The following is an 18,662-nucleotide window of genomic DNA, read 5'->3' as shown; positions in this document are numbered from 1 at the left end:
TCTTTCTTCATCATAATGTTTTCGTCTCCTTAATGTTAATATTCTAATTCGTCTTCATTTATTCCTTAATGTTCTTAATGGTTGCGCTCAGCATCTGCCTCTCTTCTGTAATTAATTGTAACAACATAACAACCTTCTAATTGTCCACGGGTCTTGAGGACGTCAAAAGACATTTCTTCTCGTAAAAGAAAGAAAGAAAGAATGGAAGGAGGGAAGGAAGAAAGAAAGAAAGAAAGGAAGAAGAAGAAGAAGAAGAAGAAGAAGAAGAAGAAGAAGAAGAAGAAGAAGAAGAAGAAGAAGAAGAAGAAGAAGAAGAAGAAGAAGAAGAACTCGTTCTATATCTATATAGTACAAGAATCCTGGCCGCAACAATACCTACATTTTTTTCTTCTTCTTCTTTTTCTTCTTCTTCGCCTTTTCCCATGTTCAGTGTTCAGCATGTTCCCATGTTCAGAAACAATACCTATGTACATAACATGCAAAAAGTGTCTTGATTACAATCCAGTGTTCAGCCTTATGCATTCGCTACGCTGCCCGTGTCCCTCAATGGAAAACCCCCAATGATTGACGTCAGCATGAAATCTGTGGGCACTTAACTGTCCACACGCAGCCCTCATTATCTCCAGCTTAGAAACCCATAAACCTTTAAAAACCTTTTTAGAAACCTTGTAAAACCTTTTGAATCCTAAAATAATATTACATTTAAAATTTATCCCGGAATAATAATATATCGGGGCTCCAGTTCTACAAAGAGACCGATATTTTAATCCGAACAATCAGTGTCGTAGAAACGGGGAGCGTCCGGTTAAGCGACGTTGAGCGTGGTGCATGCTGAACGGGTGGCCTCGGCGTGTCTGGCAGCTACCTTCCGAAAGTTCCGAAACGTAGGTTAGTCCAGTGGTATCGGAACGGCTGGCTTTCTCCTATCCTGTCTTTCTTCCTCTTCGGTTTCCAACTCGTAGCAGTTCACTCCAGGTGTGGAAGGTGGCCTCCAGATTTTCCGTGTTCTCTGGAGTTTCCTGGAGAAAAAGAAGAAAAAATAGAAAGTAAAAACAAAGTCTTGGTTTTGTTCAACGTTATGAACGCCGTGAATAACTTTCACTAAGCAATGTGCTCAACATTTTCGCCAGAAAAAAGCATCACGAGTTACGAGTTGTAGCCCCAGCCGTATTGCCGTCACTACTAAGAAAAATAAGGGATGCCCTTCCCTTGGAGAAAAAGGGAAAAGTGAATTTTTCCCGAAAAATTTAAAAAAAAAAAAAAAAAAAAAAAAAAAAAAAATGAATTTTTAGAACAGCCCAAACACGGCCACTCACCTTACAATCCCAATCCGAACGAACTTTACGAATTTCACGACCAACAGCCCAAATGTGGCCACTCACCACTCACCCGTTCAATCTCAATTACAATAATTAACTTTATGATGAACAGCCCAAATGTGGCCACTAAAAAAAAAAAAAAAAAAAAAAAAAATTGAATTTTTAGAACAGCCCAAACACGGCCACTCACCTTACAATCCCAATCCGAATAAACTTTACGAATTTTACGACCAACAGCCCAAATGTGGCCACTCAACACTCACCCGTTCAATCTCAATTACAATTAACTTTATGATGAACAGCCCAAATGTGGCCGCTCACCCTAACATGTAAAATCCCAATCACAATGAATTTTACGACCAACAGCCCAAATATGGCCACTCACCCGTTCAATTTCCAGATAGGTTTCCACGTGGGTCAGTTTCTTGCAGACATCCAGCGCATAGAGTTGCGCATACATGCGGTTCAGAGGCGCAGGGAGGAACAGTTTGCGCCGCCAGAACAAACAGGAGTAAAAATTGTGCGCCAACATCAGGAGGGAGAGCACGGTGATGCTACGATAGAATTCCACTGCGATGAAGCAAAAGAGGTTAGTTTTAACCCTATATCGGCACATAAGAAATATAAAAACCACTATTGGAAAATGGGGAAATTTTGAATTTGGGGTTGGATCGAAATAGAAAATGTCCTTCAATTATTTTGAAGATTTTTCCCCCAAAATATTACCAACATCTGACGGACTTTTTTTTTTTAGTGGCCAACTACTTGAACTTCCATCATAATTATGACGAGGTGAGGAAATAATTGCCAAAATTCAAAATCAACCAAATTTAATCGCGAAACAAAACATCTTCACAAATCACACACTCAATGCAAAATCACCAAGTTAAAACTTTAGATTCACAAATCACACACTCAATGCAAAATCACCAAGTTAAAACTTTAGATTCACGAATCACACACTCAATGCAAAATCCCCGAGTTACCTCTGTGGCGATCCTCTTGCCGTCCTCCACATCCTGTTTTTTTCCTTTTTTTTTTTTTTTTTTTTTTTTTTTAGTGGCCAACTACTTGATGCCAAAATTCAAAATCGGCCAAATTAAATCGCGAAACAAAACATCTTCACAAATCACACACTCAATGCAAAATCACCAAATTAAAACTTTAGATTCACAAATCACACACTCAATGCAAAATCCCCGAGTTACCGCTGTGGCGATCCTCTTGCCGTCCTCCACATTCATTCACCTGCATGCTAACATCCGCGCCTCCCTACCTACCGCTCCGGCACTGACCGACAGTCCGGAGAGTGTTGACTCCCTCATTAGCTATCTGAAAGCTATTAAGTTATACAACATCTAATCCACCTGAGTCGAGTCGGCGCGAACGACCTACTACACAGCTAGAGTTAACCCTTTCCCCCCTAAAAGGACAAAACGTCCCACAGAATCATGATTTTTAAAATGGGATGTACCTATCATCCCAGACCTATCGAAAAAATTTCCGTTCTCAGTGTTTTTCAAACGTTTCTTTTGTGATCTAAGACGTCAGCAAAATTCACTTAGCTAACTTGTCTGGTTTTGTCTCCTGATCGAATTTGTTGAGTAGTCCCAGAAACTTTGTAGAGGCCTTTTTTATAGCCTAAATCATAATGCCTGATCAGAAAAATTAAAAGATTCTTTCTAAAATAAGCCGGGTAGAAAGGGTTAAAGCGCCTTACCAAAAAAAAGAAAAGAAAAGAAAAGAAAAAAAAAAACTTTGACCTTATTTCGTTCGGTTATACCGGGGGTACTCACACATCAGTATCTTTTCCGCGAAGAAGGTGTTCCACAGGAAGGCGTGGAGGGTTTGCAGTTGATACAGGGTGAATAGAAAAGACAGCGTGGGCAAAATCAGACGCAGAACGTTTGCGGGTGATAGCCACAGAGGAATAAGCAGTAATATACAGAGACCTGAAAGGAGAAAATGATTCATATTTATTATACAGTGTGTGCTGTAAAAGCTTTCATTCTTGAAATGGAACGTCAGAATTTTCTGAAATCCCACCTTGCAAGCCCCACGGCGCGGGGGCCCTGGGCATTTAGGGGTCCCACAGGGAAATTGGGAGTCCCAAATTCTCTGTTTACTCACCCAAAACTCGTTTACTCACCCAAAAATGTACTTGAAAAATTCCTTGAGCAGGAACAAGTCGATCAAGGTTCAGTAAACTCTACAAGTCAGTAAAAAGAGTCCCTTATGGGGCCCTGAAAGGCACGAGACAGAGAGAGACTAGATAGATAAAGAGAGTGAAAAAAAAACGAATAGAGAGAGGGAGAGAGAAAAGATTCCGAGACAGAGACAGAAAAAGGAAAAAAAAAGTAGGCCAGCGTGGGGGTACTTTAGGACAGGCAGGGTATCTTGGGGCAAGGAGGAGTATACACTGTTTGTGTGAATGTCAAAGCTAATGAAAATACCATCACACAGACACAAGGAGATGCGGAGATGCCAGTACGAGAGACAACATTGAAATGCTTGAACATCTACTTTAGTCTGATGGTAAATATGCGGCGAACAGTGACCGTAAAGGTGTGTCCACACTGTCCACACAGAGTCGTCCGGCCGTCGATGTTGACTAAACCCTCCATACTATTATCGTATTCGATTTATGTGAGTCAAAACATGGCTGAACCAATGAGATTGTGAGATTTCGCTTTGTGGAGCAAGTGTCTACGTCCAAAGCGGAATCAGATTGGTTCAGCAAAGCCTATGAGGGAGGTGTTTAAACACAAAGAGGAGAATCTTTGTGAAAAAAAAAATTGGTTCAAAAAAAAAAAAAAAAAAAAAAATCACAATCGAATACGATCCTCAACAACATAAATTCACCTGGTTGACTATGTTTGGACACACCCCCTGAGCTGAACTTCCGTGATTCAGTGATCCATGTGGAACCGATGCGTTTCACCTTATTCAGAGGGGGGGGTTTGTTTTTTTTTTTTTTTTTTTTTTTTTTTTTTTTTTTTAAAGAGGTTTGATAGAGGAACTGCATACTGTAACTTCCAAGAGAGAAGGAGGATAGGAGATAGGAGAAAGCCAGCTGTTCCGAGAACGAACATTATCCTTCAGGATAAAAAAAATCAAATCGATCATCGATTTGAAAATTTGAATAGTTATACAGGAAAATTCCTGAGGTCATTTCCAATAAAAAACATTCTATAACTTTTTTTCGTATCTGGCTTAGTTTCCGAGATATCCGTCATTTTGTTTTTTTCTTTAAAATACACGACCTTCCCTTAATAAACCGGTCAGAACTTAATAATAATAATAATTAATCTTGTAAGGGCAGAAGAAAAATACTTATTATGCCCAGAACCAAAAAAAAGTTCTGACCGGTTTATTAAGGGAAGGTCGTGTATTTTAAAGAAAAAACAAAATGGTGGATATCTCGGAAACTAAGCGAGATACGAAAAAAAAAGTTACACATGTTTTTATTGGAAATGACCTCAGGAATGTACCTTTTGGTAACATTTCTCGTGTTCACCCTGTATATCGAGCCGAGCCTAACCGTGTTGATAACCACAACATCCAAAACCTTAAGCCCGCCACTCACGATGAGTTCTGTCGCATGCGATGGACTGATCGATCATCGCATGCGATAGAACTCCTCGTGAGGGGCGGGTTTTATGCTCACCTCCGGTTTCAATTTGAACGTCACATTCAGCGGGGAAAACAGCTCAAGGCAGCACTCGTTCACTTCAAACGGAAATCGGGACAGATCCGTTCGCGGACAGGCGATCATGAGGATCGACTCCAGATGATAGCGCACCTTTCCCGAGCCGGAAATTTCCATTGCGCCGCCGCTGCGGTCACTGACCAGCGGTCCGTAGGAGATGCGCCGGTCCGTGCCGTAGTTCGACAATCTGGGGAATTAAAGAGCGGTGAGAAAAACATGTTGTAAAATATACTACACTCCCAAGAGCCTCAATATTTCCAGGATACTCTGCTCTATCTGCAAAACATAACGCATAATAGCACCAAAGAAACTTGTTCTGAAGATGGCCATAGTAATGGTCGAAATATATCAACTCGTCTGTCCTTTTATCTTTAGTCTTGTTTTTTAACGTCTATCAGATAGGGGACAGTCCATAATCCACTCCAGTCAAGTGAAGACCATGTCTAGAAATATGTATAAATCTTACTTGTTGAGATAAATCTCCGGCTTCCATACACCCACTGGGTTTCTGAGGAGCAGAGTGCGCCGGACAAAGTCATTCTTACCCCAGGTGAAATTGTCGTCCTGCCACTCCTGAAAAATGAAGTGAAAAAAGTGAAGTAGTAGGGGAAAAGAGTCTGAAACCGGATACATATTTTTGAAAACGGTCTAGAAAAGTCTTACAGTATTGAGGGTATGAGCCAGCCTAGTTAGCTTAGTTGGTAGTGCGTCTGCCTTGTAAGCGCTAGGCCGCGGGTTCGATTCCCGCCCGGGGCGGATTTTATCCTGATGGGATAATGTTCGTTCTCGGAACGACTGGCTTTCTCCTATCCTGTCTTCCTTCTCTCTTCAATTTCGGGACTTATAAGACCTTAGGCAGTTACAGTTCCCTCTGCAAACACTCTTAAAAAAAAAAAAAAAAAAAAAAAAAAAAAAAAAATGAGGGTATGATACTTACTACTCAGTACTCAGTGAAGGCAGAAACACACTACCATCACGTGACGTGAAGTCATGGGGATTGAGAAAGATGTGGTTAAGTCACGTGACGTGATAGTAGTGTAGCTGTCCAGAACGAAATTACTTACAATATTATCGAAAAACTTTGAACTACATGACTACATCTTTCTGACTCTTCATGACTTCACGTGAGTTACAGTAAAGGAAACTGACTCTGGAGTGAATGTTAATTGGTTTAAAAATTCTCTTTACAAAACATATTACGTCAAGTACAAGCTGGTCAGACGATTGTTTTGCAGTAAAGATGTCATTGAGTCTCCAATCCAAACCATCACAACATCTGATACTTCTTATACCTTACCAGATCTGGAACCTAAAGCTCAATATCAACTATTTGTTACTGCTGACAAAAACCAAAATGTGAAGGCATATAACTATACGTTCATCACTCCTAATGATTTGGATAATGCTACACCGACCGCAGCTCAAATTGAAAAGAAAGCTAAACTCAAGGAGCTGTGTGCCAAAAAATCGTGAGCAAAGTATCCACCATCCACACACAAACAACTATTTGTTACTGCTGACAAAAACCAAAATGTGAAGGCATATAACTATACGTTCATCACTCCTAATGATTTGGATAATGCCACACTGACCGCAGCTCAAATTGAAAAGAAAGCTAAACTCAAGGAGCTGTGTGCCAAAAAATCGTGAGCAAAGTATCCACATCCACACACAAGTGTAGACACAAGTAAAATTATAGAGAATTAACGCGAAGACATCGTATAATGTGTATTAGGACGAAAACGCGTAGGACAGAAAAACAGTAAAAAATACTTAGCTAGAAAGGATAGAATATTAAAATAGGGAAATAAAATATAGGTAGATAGGTACTTTGTTTATATTGCCCAAATAGGACTGAAAAGTCCCTATATTCCTATAAGGTAGATATTATGTAGGTCTAAATCTTTGTAAAAATATATTTTAAAAAATAATAGATAATAATAAAAAAAATAAAATAAACATAAAAGAAAGTAACTGATTTTTTGAAAATCCTTTGAACAAATTAATAGATGCATGTTTTTTTTCACTTTTCGTTTTCAAAATGAAACATTTACCGTGGGCTTTATTTGGCCTGATTTTGATCTCGTCAAGTGAGGGCGTCGAGTTAGGTAAGTACATTATCTTGTTGATTATTTTGTTTGTTTACTAAACTTGTTTACACGCTAGCATTATTTGATTAATAACAGGATATACAAAGATTACAAAGGTATTTAGGTGTTTTTCCGAAGTTAAACTCATCCATATCATTACCAAGAGCCTCTATATTATTAATTTTATCAAGTAATTGTTTATTCTTGGTTACTGGTCGCTCATTTGATATTTGTATCTAAAACGCCGTCAAACATTCTTGACTTGTTGGGGCTCCTTAATGTATTTAATAATTTGTCCCCAGGAAGGGTGTATCAGATAATAATGGGTGATTATTTGATTATTGATGTTAATTAACATTGTTGCAGGTGTGGGGGACATAACCACGGTGTACAAGTTTAACACGCTCGGTGATGGGGAGAGTGTGAAATATCTCAAAACGTGCACTGCGGCTTCACTTCAGGAAAACGACCAGGGTCTTCCCTTGTTCAACATCACCGCTGATACGCCATTGCCAGAGTCCACAATACCACCCCTCTACGATGGAAACAAAAACAAAGCTATAATATGGCAACAGCTGATGAACAATGGCTCAACTGTACCTATACATATACCAGCCTATGCAAACATCGTTTCTGATTTTTCACAATTATTATGGAGTTATGATTTTTCGTTTGGCTATTCGATAATAGATAAAAATATCAAAGTATTAAAAGAAAAGACAGTAAAGGTTACTGACAAAGACACGCTCCTTTTTGAACGTGATGACTTCATACAGGATACTATCAACAGTGAATTCATTCAAATAAAAGGCAAAGTTGGATCCAGTATAGAACTTCGACTTAATTTTCAGTCCACACAATATATCGAAGTAACACTAGGGAGTTCAGAAATCAAGGTTTGCCACAAATATCGGCATGGAAATGTCGACAAATGTCACTCTGGTCCGGGTTATACTGCTGATCAGAATGAAAACTTTGACGTTATGTTAACGAGTGTAACTGGTGGAAGGTTTGGTTGGTACTTATTCGTATATGATCATGTGTCTGATAAAATTCAAATGAACAATTTGAAACCTGAAGGTGACTTGAAAAGCATTTACCATCAATTTGGAAGGATAGATAAAGATTATGACAATCAAACCGAGTTTCATGTTGAATATAAAATTATACAAGCATACCCTCCCTCCACAATCGTCTCACCCTGGATTGATTTGAGAACCAACACGTCACTCGTTATCTTGTATTTGAGAAAAGGTCATAATAGAGTTAGAGTGGCTGTAGAGGAGGACAAAACAAAAAACATATTGAATCTTGATTATAGAGAATCCATTGTTAAAATCATCAGAATGGATATAGCACTGGTTCTGGCTAAATATGATGTTATAGTTCCTGAAGCCTGGACAAACCAGAAACGAATAAAAGTTCATTTTGAAAACGACTCCAATATCTTCATCAATAACATATGGGAAGAGAAGTATCTTAAAAAAAAAAAAAAAAAAAAAAAAGTCCAACCGCCAGACTAAGCTGTTTCTTATTTTTTTGTTGTGTTTTTGTTCCTATTTTTGTGTTCTTTCCTGTGTTCTTCTTTTCTTTGTTCCAAGAAAGTCCTCTTTTCTTTATGTTCTTTTTTTCTTTCGTCCTATCCTAGATGTCTATTTTCTACCTATTTTCCATATCTTTCTCTTTCTTCATCATAATGTTTTCGTCTCCTTAATGTTAATATTCTAATTCGTCTTCATTAATTCCTTAATGTTCTTAATGGTTGCGCTCAGCATTTGCCTCTCTTCTGTAATTAATTGTAACAACATAACAACCTTCTAATTGTCCACGGGTCTTGAGGACGTCAAAAGACATTTCTTCTCGTAAAAGAAAGAAAGAAAGAATGGAAGGAGGGAAGGAAGAAAGAAAGAAAGAAAGTCTAATACTTCTATACGTTATGGATAACGTGTAGAATAACCATGATGTTTGCCAACCTCCGGAACGGAGACGGCACCTCAAGAAGAAGAAGAAGAAGAAGAAGAAGAAGAAGAAGAAGAAGAAGAAGAAGAAGAAGAAGAAGAAGAAGAAGAAGAAGAACTCGTTCTATATCTATATAGTACAAGAATCCTGGCCGCAACAATACCTACATTTTTTTCTTCTTCTTCTTTTTCTTCTCAGAATGGATATAGCACTGGTTCTGGCTAAATATGATGTTATAGTTCCTGAAGCCTGGACAAACCAGAAACGAATAAAAGTTCATTTCGAAAACGAATCCAATATCTTCATCAATAACATATGGGAAGAGAAGTATCTGGACCTGTATAAGATAAAGAATGCAAAGTCATGTGAGAAATCCAAGCTCGATGAAATCTACAACATACAAAAGTGTGAAAAGTGTGTTCATACTGGTAATGAAAAGACGAATTCCATTTGTTCAAATGGAGGGTTACCTGTTGACATCACTTGTAGCTGTCCTCCTGGGTTTGCTGGCAAGCAGTGTGAAATTCCATGTGACAGGAATCATTTCGGACACAATTGTTCCAAGATGTGCTCCACATCTTCAAATGAATGCAAAGGTATTAGCTCGATGAAATCTACAACATACAAAAGTGTGAAAAGTGTGTTCATACTGGTAATGAAAAGACGAATTCCATTTGTTCAAATGGAGGATTACCTGTTGACATCACTTGTAGCTGTCCTCCTGGGTTTGCTGGTAAGCAGTGTGAAATTCCATGTGACAGGAATCATTTCGGACACAATTGTTCCAAGATGTGCTCCACATCTTCAAATGAATGCAAAGGTATGGTTCTGTGTACATCGTACTACGGATGTTCCTGTGCTACCGGTTATCAAGGAGAGCAATGCTTGGAACATTGTCCAGAAGGTTACTATGGTGCAGACTGCAAGGAGAAATGTGGACAGTGTGCAGATGGGTGTGATCAGTATACTGGTGCTTGTCGGGGCAAAACTCCGGGAGGAAAGTAACCAATGATCATGGGAGGAAATTAACCACATACATATTAGAGAGAAACAAAAAGGTTACTGAAAATGCACTGCTGCCAAGATTCAACTAAAACAACTCAGCATATTAACTTCTTTAGAAACATTACCTTATAAAGTATGAAAATATAAGAAGATATTGATTATTTTGTTCAAAATGATCCCCAGTACTTTGGTCTTTGATCTGATGAACCAAGGCTTTGGAGATTATTTTGATGCTTTGGTCTTTGCATATTTCTGTGAAATGTAATATTGATAATTCTCGTTAAGTAAAGATCTCATGCAAGCAAATCAAAAAGCCATCCACGTTGCCAATTTCTGGAAATTGATTTCATGAAATTGATGATGATGGAAAGATCTGATGTTCAAGTTCGTTTCCGGACAAAAAAAAAAAAAAAAAAAAAAAAAAAAAAAACCATAACCCGGATAACCATTTTTAACGAAAAAATTGGAAGGGGGTTTTGTGGTTACGCCACTGGCGACTATTAGTGTGTATTTCTAACGTAGTTATCTGGATTGAAGATTATTTTATCGGAAAAAGCGGACCTTCCATGGGGTGGGATGTTCTGGGACTCTGAACTCAGGGGAAGGATAACGAGGGAGGAATTGAAGGGAGGGTGAAAGAGCGAGGGGGAGAGAGGAAAGAAGGAGAGGGAGGGGAGAGATGATGGGGGTAGATGTGTAAGTCCAGTGGGGATAGAGGAGACGATAAGCCCCCCTTCTCTCTCCCTTCTACCCCCCTCCCCAGGGTCAGGGGGTAGATGTGTAAGTCCAGTGGGGATAGAGGAGACGATAAGCCCCCCTTCTCTCTCCCTTCTACCCCCCTCCCCAGGGTCGTTAAGTGACACACTTGCAGGAAAAGTAGGAGAGGGGAGAACGTTAGAAAGGAAGGGGGGGAGGTATTATGGAAGAGGGTGATGGGGGGGGGATTATCGAACGAAGTGAGTTTGAATTTTCAACAAATTTTCTCTTAGTTTGTCTATTATCTGTTAATTCCACCATAACTCGTATCTCCCGTTACCTATTTGCAGGAAAAGTAGGAGAGGGGGAGAACGTTAGAAAGGAAGGGGGGGGAGGTATTCTGGAAGAGGGTGATGGGGGGGGGGATTATCGAACGAAGTGAGTTTGAATTTTCAACAAATTTTCTCTTAGTTTGTCTATCTGTCAATTCCACCATAACTCGTATCTCCCGTCACCTAAATAATAATAGTGCTTATTTATACTGCTCGCATAGGACTGAAAAGTGCCTTTACTCCAGCAGTAAGCTACTATGTACTATTATTGTGGTCAAATTCTCAAATTATATTGAGGATAAAATTCCATACCGCGGCTGGGATTGAACCCACGCCCTCCTGTTTACCAGGCGAGCGCCTTGACCACTACACCACCGAGGCAGGTTGTCTGATTTTCATCTGAGATCTTAACGTCCCGAAATTGAAGAGAGAAGGAGGACAGGATGGGAAAAAGACAGTCGTTCCTAGAACGAAACTTAACCTGTTTAGGATAAAGTTCTCCCAGGGAGGGAATAGAAGCCGCGACCCAGCGCTTGCAGGGCTTCCGAGAACGAACATTATCCCATCAGGATAAAATCCGCCCCGGGCGGGAATCGAACCCGCGGCCTAGCGCTTACAAGGCAGATGCACGACCAACTAAGCTAACTAGGCTGGCAACTCTCTTAGCTTTGATGGTGAAATTACCGTGTATTGCGTCTCTTGCCTACCTAGGTACGTACTAAATGGCAAAGGAAATATCCACTTGTGGAAATGGCGTAACGGTAGAGGTTTCGGCTTTCAGTTCAATATAACAAGAGAGGTACTTTATGCGCTTTTGAAGATAAGAAGTTGAGATTTCTTTTTGACATTTTCTTATTATATTTTCCCTTTGTTATTATTTGTTGTTTCCTGTTTATGTCGAAACACTCGAAACCTCGAAACACTGGGAATTAATGAACTTTTGAAAACTTAATGTGCCGTTAAATTATACAAGGCAGTAATAATGTCCCGCGAGTTTTTAGAAGTGAATTTATCATTTCCTCCTTTTTACCTTTTTTTAGTTCTTTACCTTCTTCCTCTTGTTGTACTCATTCCTTTGAACGCTCCTTGCCTTTTCCCGTGTTCAGACGGGGTCGGCGTTTGTCGTCAGCCTCTCAATCTGCCCTGGGGTGATTGCTTTGGACTGACATTTTTTGGCTACAGCTTTTTGAGCAAATGATGTCCTTTGCACTCACCCTTAGCTAATTTGTTTAGTAAGGGAAATTACTGGTATCCTCCGTTTAAAGTCCAAACACCTTAACCCTGAGCTGAACTTCCGTGATCCATGGGGAACCGGTCGAACCGGTGCGTTTCACCGTATTCACCAAATTCCATACCTCGGCTGGGATTGAACCCACGCCCTCCTGTTTACCAGGCGAGCGCCTTGACCACTACACCACCGAGGCAGGAGTAAAGTCACATATTTGAATACGATCTGTCTCAACAACATACATTCACCTGGTTGACTATGTTTGGACACACCCCCTGAGCTGAACTTCCGTGATCCATGGGGAACCGGTCGAACCGGTGCGTTTCACCGTATTCACCGATTGTTCTGGATGACGCTCAACTCTACACGTCTCTTCGTCCCCGACATAAACGTCTCTCAAGAACTACGTGGCTACGTGCCCAAGTACGTGTTTTCTACGTGCCCAAGTACGTGTTTTCTATGTGCTTGATTAGTCTTGGAATCTGTAGGACTTGACTCTTGACGACGACTCTTGTGATCTTTGTGCCGGGGGAGAGGAAGAATTTTAATATGTCCTCTGTTTGTTTTTGTTAGTAGGTATTATGGCCTTTATTTTCACATTCATACAAGAATGGCGCACACTACCCATTCTTCCGGGAACAAACAATGCTCCTAAGGATATTATTATTGATATTTGTTTGTTTTTGTAGGTACATAGTATTATGTTGTCGTTCCATGTACGAGTACTTGTGATCTTTGTGCCGGGGGAGAGGAAGAATTTTAATATGTCCTCTGTTTGTTTTTGTTAGTAGGTATTATGGCCTTTATTTTCACACTCATACATTTATCCGGGAACAAACAATGCTCCTAAGGATATTATTATTGATATTTGTTTGTTTTTGTAGTTACATAGTATTATGTTGTCGTTCCATGTACGAGTACATTGGAAAAATCCGATTTAAATGGAATTTAAGGAGCATTTTTTCTTGATTAAAAAATCTCTAAAACCCCTTAGTATTAAAGAATTTGCTTTAAAGATTGAAGAAAGAGAGTGCAAAGGAGAAACACGGTCAAGGCGTTCCGAGAATAAACTTTGTCTGTTTAAGATGAATTTCGCCAAGGGCGGGAATCAAACTCGCATCCTAGTGTTCACACTTCACAAGTCAGAGGCTATTTTCCGAACTTTATAAAACTAATGGATAGAAAAACCATAATATCTGTTTAGGATAAAGTCCGCCTCGGGTGGAAATCGAACCCGCAACCTAGTGTTTACTAGGCTGGCTCATATTTAAAGTTCAACCGTATAGTGTCATTAAGGCGTATTCACCGATTGTTCTGGATGTCAACGCTCAACTCTACACGTCTCTTCGTCCCCGACATAAACGTCTCTCAAGAACTACGTGGCTACGTGCCCAAGTACGTGGCTACGTGCCCAAGTACGTGTTTTCTACGTGCTTGATTAGTCTTGGAATCTGTAGGACTTGACTCTTGATGACGACTCTTGTGATCTTTGTGCCGGGGAAGAAGAAGAATTTTAATATGTCCTCTGTTTGTTTTTGTTAGTATTATGGCCTTTATTTTCACATTCATACAAGAACGGCGCACACTACCCTGATCGTTTTATAGATGTTGCCAGCCTAGTGTTAGCCTGTAGAGTAAAGCGTCTGTCTTGTAAACTTTGCTCGGCTCCAGTGATCCCTGAAGTACTGGTGCATTCAACGTGCAATCACCGGTATTGGCGGCACTTGGCCTATACCCGAAGCTGGCAGACTTGGCATAGCTGACATGGTAGAGTAATAAACTGGCATCTTGGCATATTAAACTCTGTCATCTTAATGGACAGATAAAGTAAGTACGTACAGTCGTACACATTTAAGTATTTCCTGAATATAAAAGATCATTAATGCTCCTAAGGATATTATTATTGATATTTGTTTGTTTTTGTAGTTACATAGTATTATGTTGTCGTTCCATGTACGAGTACATTGGACAAATCCGACTTAAATGGAATTTAAGTAGCATTTTTTCTTGAAAAAAAAAAATCTCTAAAACCCCTTAGTATTAAAGAATTTGCTTAAAGATTGAAGAAAGAGAGTGCAAAGGAGAAACACGGTCAAGGTCATTCCGAGAATAAAATTTGTCTGTTTAAGATGAATTTCGCCAAGGGCGGGAATCAAACTCGCATCCTAGTGTTCACAAGTCAGAGGCTATTTTCCGAACTTTATAAAACTAATGGATAGACAAACGATATCTGTTTAGGATAAAGTCCGCCTCGGGTGGAAATCAAACCCGCAACCTAGTGTTTACTAGGCTGGCTCATATCTAAAGTTTAACCGTAGTGTTATTAAGATTTAACCATTGGTCTGATGATGAGAATCTGAGTATTATCGAAAGCTCCCCAAATATTTTCTTTCTTGAAAGTCAAATCTGAGCTGTCTTTTTAATTTTATTTCTTGAAGATTCATAGGTAATTGAATAAATATTTCTCCAATCTGAGTATTATCGAAAGCTCCCCAAATATTTTCTTTCTTGAAAGTCAAATCTGAGCTGTCTTTTTAATTTTATTTCTTGAAGATTCTTAATTGAATAAATATTTCTCCATAGTTGTTTTAGTTTGAATTTAACCATAGTGTTAGCTAAGGTTTAACAGTAGTAGGTAGGTAGAAGTACATCTCCACAGGCAGGATTACAAGGAAGAGTCCCATGTCTACAACTCGTAGCAGTTCACTCCAGGTGTGGAAGGTGGCCTCCAGATTTTCCGTGTTCTCTGGAGTTTCCTGGAGAAAAAGAAGAAAAAAAACCAAAGTCTTGGTTTTGTTCAACGTTATGAACGCCGTGAATAACTTTGACTATGTAATGTGCTCAACATTTACGCCAAAAAAATCCAACTCGTAGCAGTTCACTCCAGGTGTGGAAGGTGGCCTCCAGATTTTCCGTGTTCTCTGGAGTTTCCTGGAGAAAAAGAAGAAAAAAACAGTCTTGGTTTTGTTCAACGTTATGAACGCCGTGAATAACTTTGACTATGCAATGTGCTCAACATTTTCGCCAGAAAAAGCATCACAGCATTATTAGGTAAGTGCCTCCTTTGCAATCAATTTCCACATTTCGATAATATTTTTACACTGGTAATGTCGCCACTGTCCACACGAGTTACGAGTTGTAGCCCCAGCCGTATTGCCGTCACTACTACTAAAAAAAAAAATGAATTTTTAGAACAGCCCAAATACGGCCACTCACCCTACAATCCCAATCCGAATGAATTTTACGACCAACAGCCCAAATGTGGCCACTCACCACTCACCCGTTCAATCTCAATTACAATTAACTTTATGATGAACAGCCCAAATGTGGCCACTCACCCTAACATGTGAAATCTCACACCTTTACTCACCATTGCAAAGTCTCCAGACATGTACAATATCCCATACATTTGAATCTGAAAGTTAAGAAAACGGAAAAATAACCTCCTCAGCAACATCTAACTTTTGTTTCAAAGAGGTTTGTTTGAAAGACGTTAATGATTCCGAGAATAAACTTTGTCTGTTTAGGATGAATTTCGCCAAGGGCGGGAATCAAACTCGCATCCTAGTGTTCACAAGTCAGAGGCTGTTTTCCTAACTTTATAAAACTAATGGATAGACAAACCATATCTGTTTAGGATAAAGTCCGCCTCGGGTGGAAATCGAACCCGCAACCTAGTGTTTACTAGGCTGGCTCATATCTAAGGTTTAACCGTATAGTGTTATTAAGGTTTAACCATTGGTCTGATGATGAGAATCTGAGTATTATCGAAAGCTCCCCAAATATTTTCTTTGTTGAAAGTCGAATCTGAACTGTCTTTTTAATTTTATTTCTTGAAGATTCTTAATATTGAATGAATATTTCTCCATAGGTAGTTGTTTTAGTTTGAATTTAACCATAGTGTTAGCTAAGGTTTAACAGTAGTAGGAAGGTGCCGTGCCTCAAGAAACGCTAGATCAATAAAAATCTGGCAGCAGAGGACAGAGGATTAACGTCACTATTTAACCTCTAAGGTCTTTAGAGACGGGGTATTTACCCTCCATAGAGCGACAACTCGTCTCCTCACATCAACCTCACCCAACCCGAGTGAGGTCGGGAAAAGTCAGCAAAATGACGTTAATGCGGATAAATGAACAACAGGTGCCGTACCTCAAGAAACGCTAGATCAATAAAAATCTGGCAGCAGAGGACAGAGGATTAGCGTCAGTATTTAACCTCTAAGGTCTTTAGAGACGGGGTTTTTACCCTCCATAGAGCGACAACTCGTCTCCTCACATCAACCTCACCCAACTTGAGTGAGGTCGGGAAAAGTCAGCAACACGCGATTGCCCAGATGGGTCACCCATCCAGATCTTGACTTGACATGGACTCGAATGATCCTCCAGATTCAAACTATTCAGAGTTTCAGAGTCCACCGCGCTAACTTCTACGCCACCGACCAACCTCAGTGGTGTAGTGGTTAGCACAGTGGACTCTGGATCTGGAGGATGGTGGTTCGAGTCCAAGGCAAGTTATAAAATTTATTATTGTTTTATTTCATCTAACATTTCATTTACAAGCCCAGTGAACCTAGAGCTGAATCCTCCTTGTCTAAAACTTTAGCAAAAATTGTGGTCAATTCAGCATGGTTTGTGTCGTATTTAGCATAGTATAATCAGCGGGGTTATGGTTAACACAATTGAAATTCCTTACTACACCACCAAGGCCGATTGTTTTATTTCATCTAACATTTCATTTACAAGCCCAGTGAACCTAGAGCTGAATCCTCCTTGTCTAAAACTTTAGCAAAAATTGTGATCAATTCAGCATGGTTTGTGTCGTATTTAGCATAGTGTAATCAGCGGGGTTATGGTTAACACAATTGAAATTCCTTACTACACCACCAAGGCCAAAACTTACATAGACCACGTCCTGCACATGAAACGCAATGGTCACCTCCGTACGACTGGACAACTTGGACTTCCAGTCGTACGACTTGAGGAGACACTGGAGGAATTGCTTGTCCTTGTTGACGTGGGTGCTGGAGTTACCACCGCAGGCGTGGCCGACGGCCGGCGTGGCCTCTTGGGCGACCAGAGTTGACAGCAGATCTGGAAGAAGACGGAGATGACTCAATAGGAGGAAGAAGTCGTCGTTTAGGGCCTTTTGTCCCTACATCTAAAGAAGAAGAAAAAGACATCTAAAGAAGTTAGGGCTGATTGAGAGGCTGACGAAAAACGCCGACCCCGTCTGTACACGGGAAAAGGCGAAGAAAAAGAAGAAGATCTAAAGAAGAAGGAGAGGAGGAAGGTCGGAGAAGATTCGTATATAAGCGTAACCCAAATTTTAGCACAGTAGGGAAGAAGAAAGAGGAGAGGAGGAAGAAGATTCGTATAAGCTTTATATTTGGGGCTGTTTGCCCCTACACCTAAAGACAGAGAAGAGGAGGAGTGACGTGGGTGCTGGAGTTACCGCCGCAGGCGCGGCCGACGGCCGGCGTGGCCTCTTGAGCGACCAGAGTCGACAGCAGATCTGGAAGAAGACGGAGAGGACTCAATAGGAGGAAGAAGTCGTCGTTTAGGGCCTTTTGTCCCTACATCTAAAGAAGAAGAAAAAGACGTCTAAAGAAGTTAGGACTGATTGAGAGGCTGACGAAAAACGCCGACCCCGTCTGTACACGGGAAAAGGCGAAGAAAAAGAAGAAGAAGAAGATCTAAAGAAGAAGGAGAGGAGGAAGGTCGGAGAAGATTCGTATAAGCTTAACCCAAATTTTAGCACAGTAGGTCTGGAAGAAGAAAGAGGAGAGGAGGAAGAAGATTCATATAAGCTTAACCCAACTTTTGGGGCTGTTCGCCCCTACACCTAAAGACAGAGAAGAGGAGGAGGAAGAAGAAGAAGAAGAAGAAGAAGAAGAAGAAGAAGAAGAAGAAGAAAACGAAGGAGGATAAGGAGAAGAAGAAAAACTGTGGTGTAACAATTTCTTGCCCACAGTAACTGTGTTGTCGTTAAAGAGCGAAAGGAAGTAAATAAAATCATACTCACAAGTTAATCCAATTATTCCAACAATGATCATGTTCATTTTTCTGCAAATAATGTTCACTAAACTTTAAAAAGCACACTGGCAATGTAAAAAAACCTTAAAAATAGAATATAGCGCCCGGGTTGGATTTTATTTTAAATAGTCCAGGTTCTTTCTCGGAAGGCTGACTTTCCTCTATCCTATCTTCCTTCCTTCTTCGATTTCGGGACGATAAGACCTTAGTGTAGTTACATGGGAATCGATCAACTGTACTATGTCGAATGAAGGTATTCGAGTTTGAATTTCTTGACGCCCCTTTTTTTTCT

At 40.0% G+C, this 18,662-nt stretch overlaps 2 protein-coding genes across 3 annotated transcripts in view; one reads left to right on the top strand and one right to left on the bottom strand.

Annotated features, from left to right (window-relative positions):
* The window catches only part of LOC103508538, a 23,699-nt gene extending 13,311 nt beyond the window's left edge, over positions 1-10,388 (top strand). For both annotated transcript variants that reach the window (XM_017443809.2, XM_026823122.1), the window contains exons 2-5: positions 7,038-7,136; positions 7,485-8,592; positions 9,405-9,474; positions 9,699-10,388. In XM_017443809.2, the coding sequence (XP_017299298.2) occupies positions 7,070-7,136; positions 7,485-8,592; positions 9,405-9,474; positions 9,699-10,082 (1,629 nt within the window). In that variant the 5' untranslated portion in view covers positions 7,038-7,069 and the 3' untranslated portion in view covers positions 10,083-10,388. The remainder of the gene's footprint in view (positions 1-7,037; positions 7,137-7,484; positions 8,593-9,404; positions 9,475-9,698) is intronic.
* The window catches only part of LOC103508546, a 21,962-nt gene extending 3,300 nt beyond the window's left edge, over positions 1-18,662 (bottom strand). The window contains exons 1-5 of the mRNA XM_008473103.3: positions 18,360-18,662; positions 17,238-17,428; positions 15,709-15,753; positions 5,495-5,601; positions 4,987-5,215 (exon numbers count right to left, since the gene is read on the bottom strand). Coding sequence (XP_008471325.2) covers positions 4,987-5,215; positions 5,495-5,601; positions 15,709-15,753; positions 17,238-17,428; positions 18,360-18,396 — 609 coding nt within the window. The 5' untranslated portion in view covers positions 18,397-18,662. The remainder of the gene's footprint in view (positions 1-4,986; positions 5,216-5,494; positions 5,602-15,708; positions 15,754-17,237; positions 17,429-18,359) is intronic.

This window comes from Diaphorina citri, unplaced genomic scaffold (assembly GCF_000475195.1).
Source record: "Diaphorina citri unplaced genomic scaffold, Diaci psyllid genome assembly version 1.1 scaffold408, whole genome shotgun sequence".
NCBI classification, from domain to species: domain Eukaryota; kingdom Metazoa; phylum Arthropoda; class Insecta; order Hemiptera; family Psyllidae; genus Diaphorina; species Diaphorina citri.
This window is presented reverse-complemented; position numbering and strand designations above follow the sequence as displayed.